The sequence below is a fragment of the Puntigrus tetrazona genome, chromosome 19 (assembly GCF_018831695.1).
Source record: "Puntigrus tetrazona isolate hp1 chromosome 19, ASM1883169v1, whole genome shotgun sequence".
In the NCBI taxonomy this organism is placed as follows: Eukaryota; Metazoa; Chordata; class Actinopteri; order Cypriniformes; family Cyprinidae; genus Puntigrus; species Puntigrus tetrazona.
In genome coordinates, this window is record NC_056717.1 from 18,787,805 (window position 1) to 18,809,795 (window position 21,991).

General features: G+C 36.2%; 1 protein-coding gene across 4 annotated transcripts in view; it reads right to left on the reverse strand.

Annotated features, from left to right (window-relative positions):
- Positions 1-21,991, reverse strand: part of hivep1 (HIVEP zinc finger 1) — a 52,473-nt gene that overhangs the window by 20,977 nt on the left and 9,505 nt on the right. For 2 of the 4 annotated variants that reach the window (XM_043218468.1, XM_043218471.1), the window contains exon 1: positions 570-636. The exons of the other annotated variants lie outside the window; for them this stretch is intronic. In XM_043218468.1, coding sequence (XP_043074403.1) covers positions 570-621 — 52 coding nt within the window. In that variant the 5' untranslated portion in view covers positions 622-636. Of the gene's footprint in view, positions 1-569; positions 637-21,991 lie in introns of those variants that run through there. 4 annotated transcript variants of the gene reach the window in all.

Sequence of the window (21,991 nt, forward strand, 5' to 3'; positions counted from 1 at the left end):
TATAAAAGGCTGCTAATTAATTAGAAACTTTTTTAACATTTGAGATGTGGAAGTTAAAGCTCAAGAATCTGCTTAAAACTGGGAAACACAAGTGTGAACTGACAATGACACGAAGCTTCCCCTGACTCAAAAATTAGGCCATTTGCCAATGTTTCACATTTTCTCAACCATATATTTGCAACCAAGATGTGAAAATCAACAGGTTACAAGTTTAGTTTTTTTAGAATGATTTTTCAAATGATTGATATTTTCAGATTTCGGTGTTTATATTTTGTTGAATTGAATCAAACTGTAAAGAAACTGGATAATCGGTTGTCAAACATGACATTCACCCAAACACACACACACACACCAAAATCAAAACCAACTTAAGCTTAGAATTCTGAAATTAGCAGCATTAACCTTTTCACCCTTTTAACAGTATTCAAAAGAAATAAAGAGATCTATGAATTAAAAACTGACCCCAAACATTAAAATGATTAGTAATAACAACATCAACAACTGAAACCCTAAATACAGAATAGAACTATATTTTAGTATATTTAACTAAAAATTAAAGATTGGCAAACCTGTTTTCTTTGGGCTGACATGTTTGAATCTGTGACACTTCAGAGTTTTCATTTCCTCATTGTGTCGGGATAATAAATCACATCCAGAGTGATCTGGAACAGAGTGCAGCAGTGTGTGTGTGTGTGTGTGTGTGTGTTTGTGGCTGTCCGTTTACAGCCGTCTGTCTGAATGACAGCAGAATAGCTGCTCCCTGTCGCCTCCCATAACATCAGTTTCTCTTATTGCACTTTGGCACTTAACAGTGGACAGTGCGTGCAAATACACACACACACACACACACACACACACACACACACACACACACACACACACACACACACACACAGAGCCATGTGTTCATTCAGTAAAGACATAAAGACACAGTACTCACTCTTTCTGACTCTCCTGACCAGGGTTATTACATTGTTAGCGAAAACTAAAAGATTGTTACTTAAAAAATATATTAATTTTAACAAACAAAACAGAATGTAAAAACATTTTATTTTAAAAGGCTGCCTTTTGATTTTTTTTTTAGGTCAACTTGAGGCAATAAATACCTTAAAATGAAAACCGGAAAACAAAGATGTTTAATGATAAACAACTAAATAATAATAAATGAAATAAATGAAAAATAATAAATGAAATAAATGAAAAATAAATGAAAAATAATAAAGCGTTAACTAAAAACTCATAAAAATAGGCATTAATCTACTTACAAAAAAAAAAACAGAAAATAAAAATGATCAATCAATAAATGTAATATTAATAAATCACAATTTCTTGCATTACTTAAAATCAAATGAAAAGGACGATGAGTCTGTTTGTCATGGGAAAAAAAATCTGTAAAAAATAAAACAATTTTTATTTTTTTTTATGTAAAATACTATTTCTAAACATTTCTGGGGTGAAATATGACCTAGCAATATTCTCTACAGATTTTCTAGGAGTCATCCAACTGGCCTGTGAAAGCATGAAACAAAAGTGTGTGTCATCTTCCTCTAAGAAGAGTCCTGCTTGCAAGCAACCACACCCTAACTCCACAAAATAGGAGGCACTTGTGTAAATGTGACCGTGCACCACAGGCATTCAACCTCACACACACACACACACACACACACAGTCACGAGGTGTCCCTGTGGAGTGGACGGGGAATCCCTGTCAGGGCAGGCCGAGCCGTTCCTGACCAAACAAACAGATGATGTCATCATTAGCTGGAGCTCAGCGTGGGCGATCCTGTTCTATCCTGCCTCTCACAATCCCACACAATCCCTCCTTTATGAGAGACGCTCTCTCTTGGACTTCTCTTTTGCTTTCTCTTTCTCTCTGGCAGGCTTAACCCTCTAACCACTGTGGACAATACAATAAATGGGATTCCACAGGATAAACTTTGTCAAAATCCTAATAAAAACAATACAATAAAATTGAACGTTTTGAATAAAAAAGGAAAAAAAAACATGTTTAGGGTTAAGATTTTATGTTTATTTGCTTTAAAATTATGCACAATTATAGCAAGCATGATCATGTTCAATTATATATACTGTAAAATAAACTGTTGTATTTTGGATTTTATGACATTCAATTCAGTGGCACTTTACCATAAAGTCTCATTAGTTGCAACTATTGAACAACATTTTTTAAACCGTATTCATCGATCTTTGTTAGTTGTTAGTTAATAAAATTACAAAGAATTAAAAAAAATACATACTGTCATAAAATGTTGAACTTAACATAAACTAAGATTAATAAATGCTTTAGAGGAACTGTTTATATTAACTAAGGTAATTATCTAATATTAACTAAACAGATATACTGGACAGGTTTAATGAGATTCACATGAAAAATAGTTTGTTTTTAAAAAATGTAAAAAAAAAAAAAGAAAAAAAAAGGGAAACCACTTTGGCCGACAATGCCTCTGCTCTTCATAAAGTCCTTCCTGACCGCTTTTCCGATATTTTTCACTGGACAGCACAGCAAAAACTCCATGACGCTTGGCAAAGGAAATTAGTGTCACTTCCAATCAGTGCTCGGTTTGGAAACGGACACGGGCCTAATCTGAGATCTAAATAGTCAGGATAACAAGATTGCAGTTTGTAATTTGTTTTTGGAAAAAAAGACGGGCCTGATTGTTCTGGAAACATTTGTGTGAGTGTGTGCATTTTTGCAACGCCCTAAAAAATAGCTTCCAATCAGCACCAGCCTGTAGAATGTTTTTTTTCTAATTTCATCAACGTTCTTGTGATTTAAAAACCCCCAAAATTAAAACACTTACATAGATCGAGCAAGAACTTTTGATCTACAAACGATATTTGCAACGAACCAAAAAAGTTTATCACATTTAGGCTACATATGAACGAAACGTAAACGTAAGTGCTAAAACAAACACGTAGGAAATCCCCATATTCTACTTTTATAGCATGTAAATACTTTTATATAAGGGAAATTCTGGCAGATTAACCAAAGCCCCTCATTGGTTAGTTAAGAGACTGTTAAACGGTCAGAGATGACTGTTACAGACATGGTAAACCAACACCCTCAATGTCACTAAAGCGAACCTTTAAAGAGGGCAGTACATTAAGTTGGATGTTTAAAAACGTACAGAGCAAAAGAGGCTAGAAATTAACATACCTGTGCTTTAACGTACCTGTTTTACACATAATTTGAAAGAGGAAATCTCTCTCTCTCTCTCTCTCTCTCTCTCTCTCTCTCTCTCTCTCTCTCTCACTCCCTCAGACTCAATCCAGCTTTGCAATAAGAGTCTCTTTGCATATGAATCTGAAACTGATCTGAATGTGACAAAAGGACAGTTTGAATAATAAGAAAGAGAAAAGGCCTCACAGTGGAGGCAGAAAACTCTCTTCCATCACCGTTTCCTTTCAGAGGCGCTCTGTGAGAGAATTGCGGAGTTCGTGTCGAATGCAGCTGTCATCGCGACTGTATCGCACCGACACAAAAGCACATTCACTCCCATCCTTTCTGCCGCTGAGGTTTTTCATCCCTACTTCCAGCGAAGCAAAAGAATCCAGCTCTCATCAAAAATTAATATTACCGTATGAAAAGAAGAAAAGGGCAACGCATTTTTTTGAAAGCTGGCGTGCCATTTACGGTAATTACACAACGCCTTGTCGACGGACTGTTTAACGCAGTAAAGACTGGCTTTCAGTGGAGAATCCTTTTCAGATTATGTTTTGATTTATTTTCTGGGATTTTCTTACTTTGTATCGGCAAAAACGACACACATAAGCACCATACATGCATGCATGTGTGTGTGTGTGTGTGTGTGTGTGTGTGTGTGTGTGTGTGTGTGTGTGTACACATGCACGTATATATTTAATAAAAATGTTATGTTCATATATAAAATATATTTATGCATATTAAATAGAAGATTATAAATGTATAAAAATCTATATGCATGTAAATGTTTCTAAAATATATGCCATAAGACACTGAAAACTGTGAAAACTGCTCCAATACTAGATGGTTGTTACATGACATTATTACTTTAACGAGGCCATTTGAAAAATCCCAAGCATTTCTTTGATAGGATCGAGGGCAGGATTTCTCTGGCCTTATGCAAACGCATTAAATTAGCAGAAGCTCTCATGTCACTCTCCACCTCCTCCCTCTCGAACATTAATCTCTCTACGCAGCCGAACATCGACAGCCCGCACTGGCTACCGCTAATGTGAAAGAGAATTTGTGAGTTCCCCCCCGCTAAATGGATTTAGCCAAGTTAACAGCAGTGGAATTATGACGAGTGCTTAAACGGCAGGAAACGCTGTGTGTTACGGGGCAGCCCAGCAGATTCGCACGGGTCATGTTTAGAGAGAACATGCTAATCCCTGCGAGCTCATTAGGACAGGGATGTTTAGCATTCATTCATGTAATTGTCTCACTGACTTGGTGCTTATGGGTAACACTGGATTACGTATATTACAAAATTACAAAGTACAAAAAGTGTAAGAAACAGAAAGGAATAATTTTCCTGTGATTTCGGTGTATGACAATCTGAAATAGAGGACAAAACCAGCTTAAAAAGACCAGAAAACTTAAGACTGTTTAAGCTTTTTTTTTTTTTTTACATTTTTAACAGAAATAGATATTAAGACATACGCCACAAGTCAAAAAATTTAAATAATTAATTGGAATAATTAAGATGTATATGAGCAGTGGTTTCTATGGCATTGCTGTGCTGTTGCCAAGATGTTCTGGTTGGTTGAAATCTCAGTGATATTAATATTAATAAGGTTTCTAGATATGACCTCCTGCAATGCAAGTCTATTGGTATGTTTTTGTTTTATCATCTTCCAGGTAAAAACGGTACATTCATTTGCTAAGTAAAATCACACCTTCCCCCAACAAGGCACATGCTTTGAGAAACATTCACGTCTGGAGCTATATAACAAAAAGTTTATTAAACCCAAGGATGAGTAATAGTACTAGTCATGTTACGGTGTCAATAGTACAGCACACTAATCATCTGACTTCCTGTATATAAATGTGTGTGAGAGAGTCTCAGGAGAAAGGTGACAGGTGTTTCTCTGCCCCTCTGGGCTCTTTCTGTCTGTTTGGGAATAACTGAGAGTCCCTCTGGCTGGTTCAACTGAAGTTTATGCTTCCTGTCTTATACAGACTGACTAAGAGCAGCCCATGCCAGAAAATCCCAAGCCTTCGACACCTTCATACCTGGCCTGGGATCTGTATTCTGTAGTGCTCACCTGATAAAAACACAGCAAAAGCTGTTTTTTTTCCGGTCACAATCATTTTTACTCTGAAGTATGAGCATGATTTGTGGTTGGACCGTGATGTAAAACCACATGACGCAATGGCCACATACACACAGTTATTCTATTGTTAATTCATCCTTTAGTGCTTAATCCTGCTCCGCACTTGGAATTTTGAGGAAGTGAAAACAGCATGCTAAAACTGGACTGATTCCTGAAAAATTCAGTTAGTGACTTGAATGCTATGTAGTGTGAACAACAGAACTCGACTGGTTGATAATGACAGATTTAAATATGTATAGTTTGTGTCTCACTATTTTATGTACCGTGCAAAAATGAAGTATGTCTCGACTCAACAGTGTTGCCAGCAAATAATAACAACCCCATAACAGGCATAATTCCAAATCTAACTTTATCTTGGAAATAAGCCACATAACAAAATATCACAAACCGCATCTGCTTACTTTATACTTAACTCCATAAACTGGATTGCATTATGAGCTAAGCCTAAAGATGCTTAATAAGCATAACTTAAAATAAGTGGACACGGCAACACTTTAATAACATGCACTGTGAAACATAAACAAAACTGTAAATGGTGTGGTTTTTTTATATAACATTGCAATCATTGCAACTCATTGCAATTTCAAGAATGATTTCTGCTCCAGAACATTATAACTTTAATTTAAATGCAGTTGTCAGTTTGCAATGCATGTGCTGCCATATTGATTTTGTTGTTCTTGAACCCCAATCTGACAGGACATGTTTTTTGCAGTGTTTGGAACAGCAAAACGCAAAGATTTTAATAGCGCTTACATTATAATCCATTGATTAGACTGACAGGATAGCTGATTTAGTGGTTGCCTAGCAACGTAAAAACCACAGCGCACTGTTCATTTTTTAAAAGTCACCAAAAAAGGCAGTGCAGCGCACCTCATGTTTTTTAGGTCTGAAAACGCGCTGCCTTTTTCGGTTCATGTTTTACATGTTCGTCTGATTGGGGCCTTATGTGACACATGGAGGATTCTATAAGTTCCGAAATGGAATTCTGGAGAACAAAAACACCTATGAACCTTTCAAGTTGCAACAAAAGACGTTTTTCTTTCTTACAATAAAATGAGATCATCTCAGCTTGCATCATAGAGGAAAGTCTACTGTTTGTACAATTCAACATGAACCTAGTCTAATGCTGAAGCTCCTAATAGGTCACCAACAAAATGACATTTTACACACTTAACTAAACAAACCCCATTTGTACTCTTATATGGCTCTTAGAAAGTGTTAATATTAGACTGTGGTTATAGACTACTGTCAGAGACTCCTCCTCCTTCAAATCACAAGGGAATGTGGGTGATATTAGCCTGGAACATCAAGCACCATTGCATATTTTTTTTTAAATCCACTGAAAACACTGCACTGATCCTAGTCTGCTCAGGATCTATTTGAATTAGGATGCAGCCAATACACAAAATCTGTGGCACTAGATTACAGAAAATATTGTGAGAATATGATTTGATTTCTGTTGGCTCTTTTGGAGCAGCATGTGTGTGATTGTGTGTATGTCAGGCTGCCTGGCGCTTCAGAGTGTCAGCCAAAGCAACATGATGAGTTACAGATCGTCAGAACAGCCGTGTGTGTGTGTGTGTGTGTGTGTGTGTGTGTGTGTGTGTGTGTCCGTTTCAGAGTTGTTTTCCGTGTTTTCCCACTCCGATTAGAGCCTGGCTAGAGGCGGAATTATGTAATCTAACACGATGAGATGAGCGAAACAGAGAATCCACAAATAACAATTATCCACCTCTCCCTTCATCTTTATCTCTTATGCCCTGCACCTCAATTTCACTAAATTATTCTCTCCTCTTTATATATCAATTATTAACACAACATTTTGTGTCACTATAACTATAAAAGAAGAAATATACACATTTACATTTGTATTTATTTCTCAAGTAATTAAAAAAATATATAGGGTACATTTTATATTATATAAATGTAATTATAATGATTTTTTTTTTTTTACTTATTTTTTCCTGCCTTTAAATTGAAGGCTTACCATTACTCTGGCACAGTTTACCCCATCTATATGGCCAATATCTTTTAAAAGCTGCCATAAAAAAGATCAATCCTATTGAGATATAGTGTCACAACACTAGCTGAAAGCGACGTTTCCATTACCCTTTCACTAGCCTCGGGACAGCTGGTCATCCTTATTGCTGAGCTCTGCTTAATCAAACATTACTTTGCTAACATGATTCATGCTCACAGCTCCCTGTCTTTCTCTCTGTCCGATTCATCCATGTGATGGGTTACAATTTCAAACTTCAAACTCGCAATCCGTAAACAAACTTTTTTACTTGAGCAAACACACGTGTGGTTGCTTGAAACGTCCTGTGACTGTATTAATGGTACTCTTGCCCGATAATGGGGGTCATTTGTCTTTCTGGTGTTAATGTAAAGCAGAACTCTCGAGCCGGGTCTGTACTGTGTGTTTATAGCGCTACGTCCATCTCTGACTGAGTTACGTAACCGCTGTGGGCTCATCCATTCTGGGCTGATCCTCTCCACCCTACCCATCAGTCAGTCAGCCCTCGGGGTAGAGGAGGGGAAATATCCCCCGCGACACCGCAGAACCTCAAATCACGACTCCTTAAGGTTAGCAGGAATCTCATAACAGAACAGTCACGCAAAGAATAAAATGAAGAGCATGTATAATGTTGCTCTGGCAATAGTCAGTGTTAAAGTAGGCCGCCTTATTAATACTATTAACCCTAGGACCAGACAGAGAGTTTTATGACCTTGCTGCACTAATCGAAGATAAGATTACCTGCAGTAATCTTGACATACCAACTGACATTCACAAGAAAAAAAAAAAAAAAATCATTAAAAGAAAAAAAAAAATAAAATGCCAAATAACAAAACAAATCAGACCAAGCATTTAAATAACAAACAAACAAATATCATACAACAGTAGAAGAAATACAATTTAATTTCTGGCAAATTCGTTATCAATACAAAAATACAAATGTAAGTTGGCCTATAAAAACAACAAATAAATTTAACAGAACGACTGCAAGTCTGTCCAATGTACAACATGCGCATAAAATAAATATATTAAGCTGACCAATCGTGCAACTCTCACAAACGGACCGGCCAATCGTTCAGCAGTTTATAAAAAAAAAAAAAAAAAAAAAAATTGACAAACACAAACTTCTACACTTACTGTAAAGGTGACTAATTAGGCAACATGCAAAAAAGCAGAACTAGAAAAAAGAACTTCCATAGTTATGCAACAATTAAAATAGTTTTAAACTAAATAAATAAATAAATATGTTTTCAAAGCTGCCCAACTGTGCAACACTTTCATAAAATGCAAATATAAACCAATCATGCAACACAACATGCAACAAAGAGCTGCAAATCTTTCAACAGAAACAAACAATCAAAAACATCTGGCAGATTTAGCCAACCAATTGCACACTTTCAACACTGCAACCACAAAGCTCACCTAACTACTTAAAAAAATAAATAATAATTATAAAAATAAATAAAATATATATATATATATATATATATATATATATATATATATATATATATATATATATATATATATAAATTAATAATAATATTAAATACATTAAAAAACTGTCCAAATCATTCAACCATTTTTTTAATATCAATAAAGCAATTCAATAAGAAATAACAAAATCTTAAACTAAAAATGTATACAAATGCAAAGCTGACCAATTGCCAAACCCATTCATAAAATTTAAATATAAAGTGGACCAATCATACAATATTAAAAAAATAAATAAATAAATAAAACATTACGCCGGTCAATTTCAGAAATACTAATGCCAATCATTTAAGACAAACATATAGCCAATCATGCAATATTAAAAAAAACACACCTAGTCAACAAGACTATAAAAAGAAGTCAATGTATGATTACACACCTCCAGATCGAGTACCTGAGCAGTGCTGATACACTGACGGCAGGGCTGCTTCAGTTTATTGTCTGTATCAGGACAAGCTGGATTTCCCTGAATCGCAGAGGAACGCCGCTGGGGAACACCTGGACCTCCCCTCAGAGTGTGTCCTCTCTCTCAAACACACATACACACACCGCATAACCACCTCCGACCACAACACAGCGGACAGACCTCGCCTAGAAACTCTCTCTTTCTGTTTCTTTCGCTTTCGTCTGAAAAGCCGGCTGGGTGTTGATAGCTCACTCACTCACTCGCTCGCTCTATAGCTACCGTTTACCAACCCTCCCTTGTTCCCTCCTTCCCTGTATCTGTGTCTCCTCCTCCTGCGCTCTTTTTTTGCCAACTACTTTTTTCAGTGTTTTTAATCCCTGCGCTAAATCAGGGAAAGCCCTGACTACCACCACGCTGACTTCCTCTCTCTGCGAATGAGAAAGAGAGAGAGAGACACAAAGCAGGACGGAAGGTCTATAAAAAGCTGGCTGCCTAATTCCTTTGGCTGAACGCTTCAAGCCACGCACACAGCGGTGGAAGCCGAGAGTTTGTCAGCATCAGATTAGCTTCTAACCCACTTGCAGAGAGTCGCCGCCCACGTTACCGCCACACACTCCTATTAATACACGACTCGGGCCCACATACTCCGCGCGGCATGGCCGCCCACTCGAAAAAAACAAAACAAACATGCACAGATGCACACCTGAATCCGCCAGGCCAATTACAGCAAATCAGTCAGTGTTTGGAGATTTACAGTCAGATTTTCAGAACTAAATTTTCGGATTTTTATTGCAATATTACCAAAACTCGTTCAAAATGTGCAATTACATGATTATCCATGTTGATATTATTAACAAAAATTGGCTAATATTTCAAAATGCAGGTTAACGTTCATATAGTAGTACAGCGTTTTTAGATTACCTAAATTTTTGTTAATCCACGCATGTTGACAGTTATCTGAGAACTGTATCAGGATTGATGCTTCATTTTGAAATTAAAATGTCAATATTTTGGACAACAAAGCACAGAGATATTGTTATGGGGCAGATTATTTGGTTGTCAACTGATGTCAACAATCACAACATTGAGACAAACAACATTTTGATACTGTCGAGATAGAAAACTTGTAAATTGAATGTATATTATTAATATATAGCATGTATATAATGTTGCAATGCCTTAAGATGATCAAAATTGAAGAAAAGGTTCACCCAAAAGTGAAAATTTACTCACCCTCGAGTAGTTGCAAATCTGTATGAATTTCTTCGTTCTATTGTTAATATACTAACAATATTAAAATGTTACAGGCTATTAAACAATAATATTCTAAGATTACTGAAATATTTGCTATTCAGACGCTGAAATGAAAACCTAGGATGTATATAAACATTTTTGCTATATTATAATGTTAAAATGACAATATTTAGAAGTAACAAGCTGTTAACCCACTAAATTAACATTTCAATTTCAAATATTAATTTCAAATTAATATTTTGACATTATCAATAAATTGGCTGATTATTTGTTATCCAGCTAAAACCAGTAACCACAAAACACTAAGATGTACATTAAGGCTTACGACATTTGAAACGGTCAATTAACAAGAGTAGCGGTCATATTTACATTAACAATTAGATTACCAAATTATAATTATTTTGCATTCAGACAATATCGGTAACCACGAAACACTGCAATATACATTTCGATTTACAGCACAAGAGTTTTTAGATCATCAACATCAGCCAATAACCAATAATTACGCTGTAGAAATGTGTTACGTTAAATCATAAACTGATACTGATAGCTACCAACTTCATTCAAATATGCTGAGATTAACAACGTAATACAATTATACTGACTTTTACAGAAATCAGCTCACATAAAGCTAATTTGTCTCACTTTCTAAGATTACATGGCATGTTATATAAAAACTGTGAGTTGTATATCAGTGTTGGGCAATGACAAACTCATATTAAGTATATGAAAAATGACTAAAAGTGACTAAAACTATGCCCACACACATAGAAATAGAGGACCACGGTCCCACACCTGTGTACTAGATACTAACACACCGGAAATCACGCTTACTTACACAGCTGTCTGTGAATCTCTGGTTAACACTTGCTAGATCTGTGCGTTATGGGTGTACGAGCTCTGATCTCACACTCATACAGACACACACGGACATAGATTTAGTCATCATACACCTTGACTTACACACACTTACAGACCTCAGGCGCAGTTTAGTCAGAGCCCGGCGGTTCTCACGCTCAGAGCGCAAACACACACTTTCGCAACCTATATCCTATAAACAAGCCCTCACACATTCACAAACAGACTCACAAATGTTAAAAACCCTAAAATGCTGACTGAAAGATAGAAATAAAAACAAAGGCTAGGCTGTGAATAGCATGCCATCACACTGCTTGTCTGGAAGTGTGCTTTATGCAAATGACAATACATTTTGTGCTGTCCAGTGTATCCAATGAACCCACAATGCAATGCACTAGACCTGACAGCAAATTTCCAGGTGTTCCAATGAACTGTAAACATGAGATCAGACCATTTTTTGTTAGTTGATAACTGGAGGACTAAATTAAACATGCAAATAGTTTAATTTATATTAAAATGTTAATCTTTGCATAACGCTTCATTCAAATTCATAGTTTCAGAGGAAGTCTTTACGCTTACAGGAGCTACACTTAATTAATAAATACAGTAAATACATTGTGAAACAGTATTAAGATTTAAAGTAACCGTTTTAAAATTTATAATGTATTTTATTCCTATTGAATTTTGAGCATCATTAGTCTTCGGTGACCTGTGATCCCTCAGAAAGCAGGTATATGAAAGTGTAAATAAACTGGGCGATGCTAGTATTCCACTGCAAACGCGAAAGAAATCCTCATTATGTCAGAGGCTCACAGATCTGTCTGGGAGCCGACCATTTGTTCTCCCAACAGGAAAATGCTTGGTTTCCAACTAATTTGTTTCTAATTTGTGGATTTGTGAAAGGGAAAGAAGAGAGAAGACTCGGAGGAGATTCACAGGAATGCTCGAACTCCACCCCCCCTTCGTTTGCAGAATTCCCATGGCAACAGCTGCTGAAGGAACGGCCCCCGTTACGCAACGAGATGAGCTCTGCCAGAGGGCAAATGAGAGCACGAACCACAACCATCTCCTGCTTCACATCGGTCCACCTCTTCCCCATTCATCTCTCTTTGCCAATCATTTCCTTCGCCTGACTCTCATTTTTTTCATACGTCCATTCATCTCAGCTCACTATCTCCGTATGTTCATAGCGGAATGGTTGGTTTAACCCTTTCCTGCTCATAATCTCTGCCCATTCATCTGGTTTTTGCATTCACATTTTCACGTGCCTCTTTAGCTCTCGTTCAGTAATCAATCTCGGCTCCTTCGACTCATTCACAAGCACGCCCTGACGGTCATTTCTCTGCAGGAATCAATACGGAGCATTATTGTATTTCACAACCTGTTTGATTTAAGTCATCTGTGCCTCTCAACTCATTTAGCTCACTCCTTTTATCATAATAAACCAGAAATATAATTATGATGTCATCACTCACTCTTCCTCGGGCTTTCAATGGATTTTTCTCTCTATTCTGGGTTAAAAGGAATATCAGAGTTCCTAAACATTTTCTGCATAACAAAGAAAACCTATAGATAAAATCACATATCAATGTATAGTCTTTTCCACTGTATATCTGAAATAAGTCAATTAGTTGGGGATGACCTGGGAATGAATTGGAAATAAGTAACTAAAACTGAAAATAAAATTGAGATACAAGTTAATAAACCTAATAGATGAATTTAAAAGAACTAATGAAATGCACACAAATGAACACAAAAAATACCGAAAATAAATAAATAAATAAAGGCTGATGGTATAATGTAATAAATATATACTATTGTAAGCATTTATTTTGTGAATTAGATTTAAAGTAGCATTGAAAGAACACTGCATCAAACAACTAACTGTTTACTGTCTTAACAATAGTAAATGTATTTCAAAGAATAAAATGAAAACCTAATAAAAAAAGAACACCTCAAAATGCAAAAAAATAAATGCTAATAATGTAAATATAAAAGCTAATTTAAAATACATGTATAATAGTACATAAATAGCAGTGTGTTTTGTGTGTATATATGGGTGGAGAAAAAAAGATAATAAAATATTATTAACCAGTAACATCAGCACCTAATTTTTATGATCCAATCAAATTCCAAGTGGCAAAATGAAGCCCTGCCCTACGTTTTTTCCCTTTGAACGTTCAGTTTCACTGCTAAATGCACTGTGAATGTGGTTTAATGTTCAAAGGTGTTGTGGACATGCAGTTTACAGTCTGCCTACACAATCAATACTAACGTCACCCCCATAAACTCCTGACCCCGCGGTGGGCAGCACGAGTTTCCCACAGCACCGCTGATCTGAAGCATGCTTCAAATGCACCACCCATGGACCGACATTTATCATCTTCGCTGACGCCGTTTGATTGGACAAGATCTGTCTGGCAGCCTCATCCGCAAGGTGCTTCACTTTCATAATAATCTGCTGAATCTCATTAGCATGGAAAACACTTCACTTGTCTGAAAAGCACTTCACAAATGCAATGGTTCATTCAGCGCTCCCTTGTATGGTTATTTGCCTTTCCGAGCTTTAACTCTAATTGTTCTGTGATTTCTTCTTCCAAAACCATCAGGTGGATCTAAAGTGATCGCAATGACCTGAAATAATTTGGAATCAACCTGCAATACTAAAAAAAAAATGTATGCATGTTTTAATAAAAAATGTAAATGATCATTTATTAGCATGATATGTAAAATGCAAATTCATTGATTATCATTAATGATAACTAATACATTTTAACACGCAAAACGGCAGTGGGTGTAGAAGCAATTTTCCCTCAGAAATACCTAGACACACTGAGCTGAATGTTAAATATTGAAGCAGGCAAATACTTAAGGGGGTGTATTGAATGATTAATAAAGTATTAAATACCATAATTTTTGTACAGTGTAATTAGTAAAAAGTGAAATATAAGTGTAAATATAAAATACAGGTATATGGTATGCATGTGTAAAACAGAAAAATGGTCAAAAATACCATTTATTAATTAAAGGTTGCACTTAATATGAAAGCTGAATAGAGCTGGATGCTTCGGAGTCCATTATTTGTATGTCATATATGACATTTCTGAGACAAAAATAAAAAAAATAAATTTACTCAGCTTTGAAGGACAAGGACAAAGCCAGGGCTGAAAGCAGAGAGAGAGAGAGAAAAAGAGAGAGAAAGAGAGAGAGAGAGACAGAGAGAAAGAGAGAGAGAGAGAGAGAGAGAGAGAGAGGGGCGTCCTGCTGGTGGACAGATTGTGGCGAGGGTCAAAACTCACTCTGGCTCTTTTCCACTGAGAGTGTGAATCAGTTTTAAAGGGGAACAGTCATATTGTACACACTTACACTTGTACAAAGAGACAAACATTTCCTTTAAGGGACAGACCGCAACATAAGGTCAAAGGGCAAGAGAAAGGGTGCGACGGCAACACTTGTGATGAACAGAAGATGACAGAAAGCGATAGGCAGATGGGAATGCACAATATCTATTTTAAAAGTGTCAAAATCAAGCAGGAATATAGCAAATTTACTTTCTTTTTCTCCGTTTTTGGCCACGTGATGGAGGGATTTCACCTGTATGTTTAAGATGCACCACAACCACAATTTCTTTACAATTATTAAATTATCTACCTTACTAATATGCTACATAAATCTGATACATAACATTTGTTATTTTGACATCTACCATTTTTCATGTATTTGAAAGAAGTGTTATATGCTCACCAAGGCTGCATCTAATACACATATTAAATAAAATAAATAAATAAATAAATGTATAATATATATATATATATATATACACACACACACACACACACACACACACAGGATATTTAAATAAATGTTGTAATAAATATATTTATAAATAATATGAATATACATAATATAAAAAAAATTATGCATTTTATAATTTAGATAAGTAATAATTATACGCAAGACAAAAACATTTTATGTACACAAAAACTTGTATGTGATTAATCATGATTAATCATTTGACAGCACTAATTTAAATAAACACACACAAATTTGTTAAATTATTATCTCTTTTGCTATCATTACATTCATATACTGCATCAGCTGGGTTTAAAAACATTCACTGAACTCTGTGATATCTGCCGCAAACACTTGCTCGCATTGTTTTGAGTCTCATGATACAGAGTGTATGTACGGTCTGTTATGATAGTGACCTCAGAAAAGGCACGAGGGACTGGGGATGTGTGAATGGAGGAGGAGAGCGGTCGGCACAGCTGCCGGAGAAGCCCAGATTCCCCGTCAGAACTGGAGGAATTTCCAGAACGGACCGGGTGAATCTGGCATTGTGCTGGGGAAATCTGCTTTTGTGCGCCTCTGAAAACACACACAACACACACAAGAGAGAACGCAGCGCAGGCAGCAGATTTTTCTGGCTGTGAGATCTAAGTACACACGCACACATAAACAAATCCTTAAAGGAATAGCTCACCCAAAATATAACGACCTCCCAAAAATACTACTGGCCAGCAAATAGACCTGAGATTTAGCATACACGTCTTTTTATTTTATTTTGGAGCATCAATTTATTAGTTGTTGTATCTGAACGTACTGCATTGTATCATGCTTTTCTCTGTATTGCATTTTTTTTTTTCCTTCCTTTCCTCTCTGTATGAAAGTCACTCGGGTTACTGGACTCCCGCTGGGTCCTTGGGCTCCCGTTCAGGGCTGCCTCTTGATCAATCTACCCTTCTTTCTCTCTCTCTCTCAATCCTTTCTTTTTCTCTTTCGTCATCCTCCCGTTCCCATCGGGGTCTCTCCCACAGATAATCAATCGCTCACCCAGTCAATCCTCCTTCCTTAAAAAAACCCCTCTCTTTCTCTCCCCGCTTCCTCCCGCAGTCAGACGCAGGAACGGCACCTGCACACACAGACTCATGCTGATCCTGTTGCCCTAGCAACAGCTAGATCGAGCTTCGCTTGTGTAAACCGTTAGGCTTTGCCAGTGTTGTCTCACACACACACACACACACAGGCAAGCCCCACACAACACCCTTATAAGGGTTTCCGGTGGTCTGCAGTCAGGGTATGATATCTGTAGAGCAATTCCTCTTTTATACAAAGCCGCATTCACAAAACAAAAAGAAGTGTGCATCTTTAGATGCCATCTTTGCTTTAAGGTCGAAATTGTGCCTATTGGTTTCCTAATGCAGGCTCTCTAGACTTACTGTGCACAATCCATCAATGCATGATATTTAAAGCATATCAACTTGAAAAATAACTTTTTATTTTGACCGATGTCACCTGTTAGGAAATGCGACGCTTGATTAACGTACGCTCATTGTTTTAGGCTGCTGTTGTAATGCGGCCTTTCTAAAACAGTTAAGCCCAGTAATTTAATGGCATTTAACATCAATGGCGTAAACATTATGGCAATTAAAGCTAATAATGATAGATTTAGAAAAGAAACGTAACCACTGGGATACGCGGACTAGACCTTCAGTCTCCACGTCCTGATCACGAAAATGTTTGCTGGTGATGTTTTTAAATCTAAATCGAATCATTTCATTTTCTAAAAGCTGAAATAAAAAAATTCATATTTAATGTATAAATACAAAATAAAACTTAAATTGTGTCTTAAAATAAACTACACAGTATTAACTGTAAGCTGTTGCAAAAGTGCAAACGTAAAAACCTGTTGATGGGCAAGTTTCTTAACTATATACAATGACAAATGATACATTTCAAGTAATTTTACAGAAAAATACTGTTTTGCAAATCTGACTGTTCTGATGACGGTCAAAAGCTGTATAAACATTCGGATTAAAAACGAAGAATCGTTTAATTATTTACAGTCAAAACTGCCATTCCTGCGATTCTCTGTATCTGTAGACATTATATGATGGTGTGTTGTTTAAATCATTTTGTTTCATGCTAGATGTCTTATGTTGTTATGTTGTTAAATTAAAGGTTATTGCATTATTTTACTGTCAAGGGTTAAGGTGATGGTGTTTTGTATTTATGTGCGTAACACTAAAATAATTCTGCAATATTTTTTATGGGTAAAGTACCACCGCTGCCTTTTTACTGTACAATTCAAACGGTTATTTATTTTCTGCAGAAAGTGTACTAAAACGGAAATCAACAAAAATAAGTTAATAATATAAGTAAATACAAACAATAATAAAAGTTTAATTGGTACAAATTAAATAAAAATCTCCCAAAACTAGAAATTAAAAAGCTTCAAAATATACTATAAAAGAATATAAATAAACTAATATAACAATCTTACATGGATCGCCACAGTGCACATTTACTTTATGAAACGCACACTTCACATGATGAATCAATTTAGCCTTCATTCTTTTTTTCTTCTTGAACATTGTTTCCTTTCGAAATAAAAATCACATTATGAAAGCAAAATGGGTGACAAATGCAGTTTTATGACTTTCAGGACAAAAGCCTTCAAGACTCAAAAGAACAAGCTCAAGCTTAAAAAGAACAAACGCTGCAGGGTTACACATTTAAGACCAGCAAGAATGTTCACTGGATCTGGGATACATTTCTGGGATTTGCTCGTGGGATTTGATTAATCCTTGCCGTTCTACGAACTTGAAAGCTACGTAGTAAAATTTAACAAGTTTGGCGTTTTTTCATTCACAAGCAGCTGTTTTTGCAACCGCAGAAAACAAAACACGCCGGAATATTCTGTCCACTAGTGTGACGTAGTGTTTGAACTGCAATGCGTTTAAACAGAGACACAAAAAGAGCATTACGGCATGCTGACAGACACGGCGGCAATGAGCATGTGGTGCACTGCCTGCGTGAAAACACGGAGAGACAAACAAAACGCACCGTTTGCGCGCTATCTTAATCTGTCGTGCCAAACAGAGCCGTTTTAAACACGAAACCCGAAGGCCTAAACTCCTGTGTACAGGCTTAAGTGGGCGTCTCCCCTGAAAAAGCTCGTGTAAATACACAATCTCTTCTAAACATTAAACCGACATGCAGGGCTAGCACAGAAATACCTCTGTGAATCAGCTCTGTGGAGAAAATAAGGCAACACGCAGGCCTGAAGTGTGAGAACACACACACACACACACACACTCGCGAGCAACCTTTTCAGCTTATAGCAGGTGGGTGGCTTCAGTCCAGCATTAGTCACTTCGGTCCGATACACAGTCAGAGCTTGACAGACACTCAGAATGAAAGTCTGAATGGTGTTCGGGCATGGTGAGGGGGTGGAATGAACGAGGAAAAAAAAATGCAAGACGAACAATAGCCAAAAAAGACCTTGTGTGCAGTAAGAGGGAAGCAGTGAGCTGCAATTTTACTCCGGCTGTATTGTAAACCCTATGAGAGGAAGCAATTTGAGGGTTTGCAGAACATCTGAAAGCTTCACGGAAGAGGACAAGAACTTAAGAGCGAGGGTCATTTTTACCATGGTAACCATAGTTTCCACCAAAACACTGATACTACAGTTACCGGTGCTAGTGTAAAAGCCAATAGCAAAGACAATGCAGGCTGATATCGAGTTCCCGCAGTCCTTTTTGTTGCAGCTTTTAGCAAAAACTACTGTTACCATGGTACATTTTTCTTTTATAACAGGAGCCAATCAAAGAACTGTGTAAATATATTTAGACGCATCCTTGACGACAGATTTGGCTTGTTACACAAACTCAAACATGACATCTTGATTTTGTAACAGAATTGAACCAGTTTTGAGTCATTTATTGCTGTCATGGATTTAAAATGCTTTTTTTTATATATGACGAAACAAACATCATATACCAGAAAAACAGCATCCTGATTAACACTCTGTCCCTATAAATAGTATGTGACAATAGGAATCAGTGCATACAAATCATAGGCTCACTTATAAAACGATAAGTTACGATAAAGCACGATTTTATGTGTAAACTGTTAAATCATTAACCTTCCTTTTTTGCACTGTATGAACATTTCTTATGTGAGTTGTTCAAAAGTAAGGTTAAATTAGAAAAGGATTCTTCAGAAAAACATTTTAAATGTGGTTAAAATTTTTGAGTAACAATTATTTTTTGTTTTGACTTTATTCAGCAAGCAAACATTAAACTTATCAAAAGTGACGGTTAAGCCATTTAAAATGTTTCACAAGAATTCTATTTCAAAAAGAACTTTGTTATTTTCAGAAAAAATATTAAAGTAGCCTAGCGGAAACGTTTCTTAAACATGAAATAATTTTTTTTAATGATTTCTCATGGATCATGTGACACTAAAAACTAAAGGCTGAAAAAAAAAAAAAAAAAAAAAAAAAAAATCAGCATAGCATCACAGGAATAAATTTCATTCATAACATACTCAAACAGAAGACACTCATTTTAAATTGTAATAATATTTCAGCTTTTATTGTATTTTTATTCATACAAATGCTCCATTGGTAAGCCTAAAAAAATCATCAAATTAAAAAATCTTACTGCCGATAAACCTTTGAATAGTAGTGACAGTTGTCACATAACATGCATTTTATCCATTCTAGGAAAGAATAGGGATTAACAGTTATTTTGAATGCAATAATTGACATAATGCAGTAATATAAACTATTTACACATAAAAATGTGTAATTAAAAAAAATACTTCTTTTTTTTTTTTTTTTATTTGACTGATTAGAACGGAAGCAATTTATTTCTGACCGATGAGCCTAAATTAACGGCCTGAATTTCTCCACTAATGCCAGGAAAGGCCCACGATGAGCAAACAAAGAAACACGGCGCATGACTGCTGGACCCGGTTTCTTTTCAGGCAGTAAAAATACACTTTTTAAAAGCTAAGCTGTTAAATTTATAGCTTAATTACTGGAAAGAGTCAGGGTTTCCGTGGATGGGAGGAAAAAGAATTATTCCTTGAAGGAATAAAAAGCTGAATTATAACTTTTTTCCCTCATTATACGTCCACGTTCTGAAGCTGTTTTTAAAATCTTTGCTGACCGAAGTAAAACTGGTTTTGATAACATGCGCAATTGTTCCGTACCTCGCAATGAAAAACAGTCTCTCACATTCAGTTTTTGTTCTCTCGCACACTCTTAAATTTCTCTGTAAGGTTTGCATGGAGCCAAACAGACATGGCCAAACCTGTTGCTGCGCATCTGTTTTAGTTACTGTTGCTAAAACGAAGGGTGATCCCAGCCGCAGGGAACAAGGAGCGCAAGAAAGAGAGAGGGTTTCACTTACTCAAACTGTACAGTAAAGTGCGGAAATACTGGTTTGCCCTCATAAGCATGACACAACAGGTAAAAAAATACAGCCATCTGAGGCCAGGGCAAAACTCTAGCACCGCGTTTCTATTGAGATTATCTGAAAGGTTACCAGAGTTCATTTACACCATCAGGGTCTGGATTTAATTTAATCTACATCTTCGCAAAACTGAGTCAACTCATGAACGTCTTGCGCAATGGCTTCATTCATTAAATCACATTTAACCCTAAAATTAATGTAGTGCGGTAAGAAAACCCAATAAAATAAATATTTTAATGCATTATATTGTGTGCACCTACAGTGTTTACATAGTTGCTTTTTAGAAATTGAAGTCATTTTCAAAACGGAGTCATGTGGAAAATCTTTGTTTGCCACAAGAAACCTAATTGCAACTTCTTATCTTACAATTCTTTCTTCTACTTGCAGTTCCGGGGTTATATTACAATTCACAATTTTTCTCGCTACTGCAAATGATAAACTCAGAATTGCAATTGCAAAAAACATAAAAAGTCACAATGCATTTCTTTCCCCCTGTGGCAAACAAGAAAAGCTGTTGTAAATAAAAAACAGTGAGACGTAAGCTTGCAATGCTGCGATAAAAATTCCTTTGTTAGATGAAGTCAGAATCAAAATGATTTATTTATTTATTTAATTCTGTTTTGCGGAAATTTCCTTCCATTCATAATAAAACATTTTTTTAAATTATATAAACAATAAACATTTCTAATACTGTCATTACTAATAAAATACTGTCATTACCACATTTAAAGTTCTTTCCGTACCAAAGCCAAAACTAATATTTCATGAAGATAAAGATAAGATAAATTTGTTTTGGTATTATAGGTGGCACAATGCAATAACGCAAATCACAAAGAACGTGACAACCGAAGACTAGACAAAAGTTATCAAATGATCATAAAACGAAAGCACTTACAATAAGCGCAACAGCTTAGCTACCAAGTTGTTAGCAAAACAACGAAACAACAAAAAGGAGGAAGCAAAAGAAAAAAAGGGAAAACCCTTGTTCTGTTCTGTTAGCAAATGTTGGCATGAACATCTATAAGAATGCAGTGCTTTGATTTCCATATTACAGTTTTGTACAGAAATATTCACTTTCTTTGTTTGAGATCAGACTTTCAAACATGATATAAAAACATGACCCTTATTCTCCTGGAATAACTGACTGATTTATACATGACCGTGAAAGGACAGCCTAACTATGCTGATTCACATCATCTGCCGCTGCAGCTTTACGTTGGAAATGCTATAAAAAGAACGGAGATGCCATAACCATTCGACTTTAGCCAGAAACAACTCGGGGATATTCATGGGGTCTGTCTCTGGGATTAGACAGACAGAGTAGAATTCAGGCTCTACACTGAGTTCAAGACCCCTTCTTAACCCC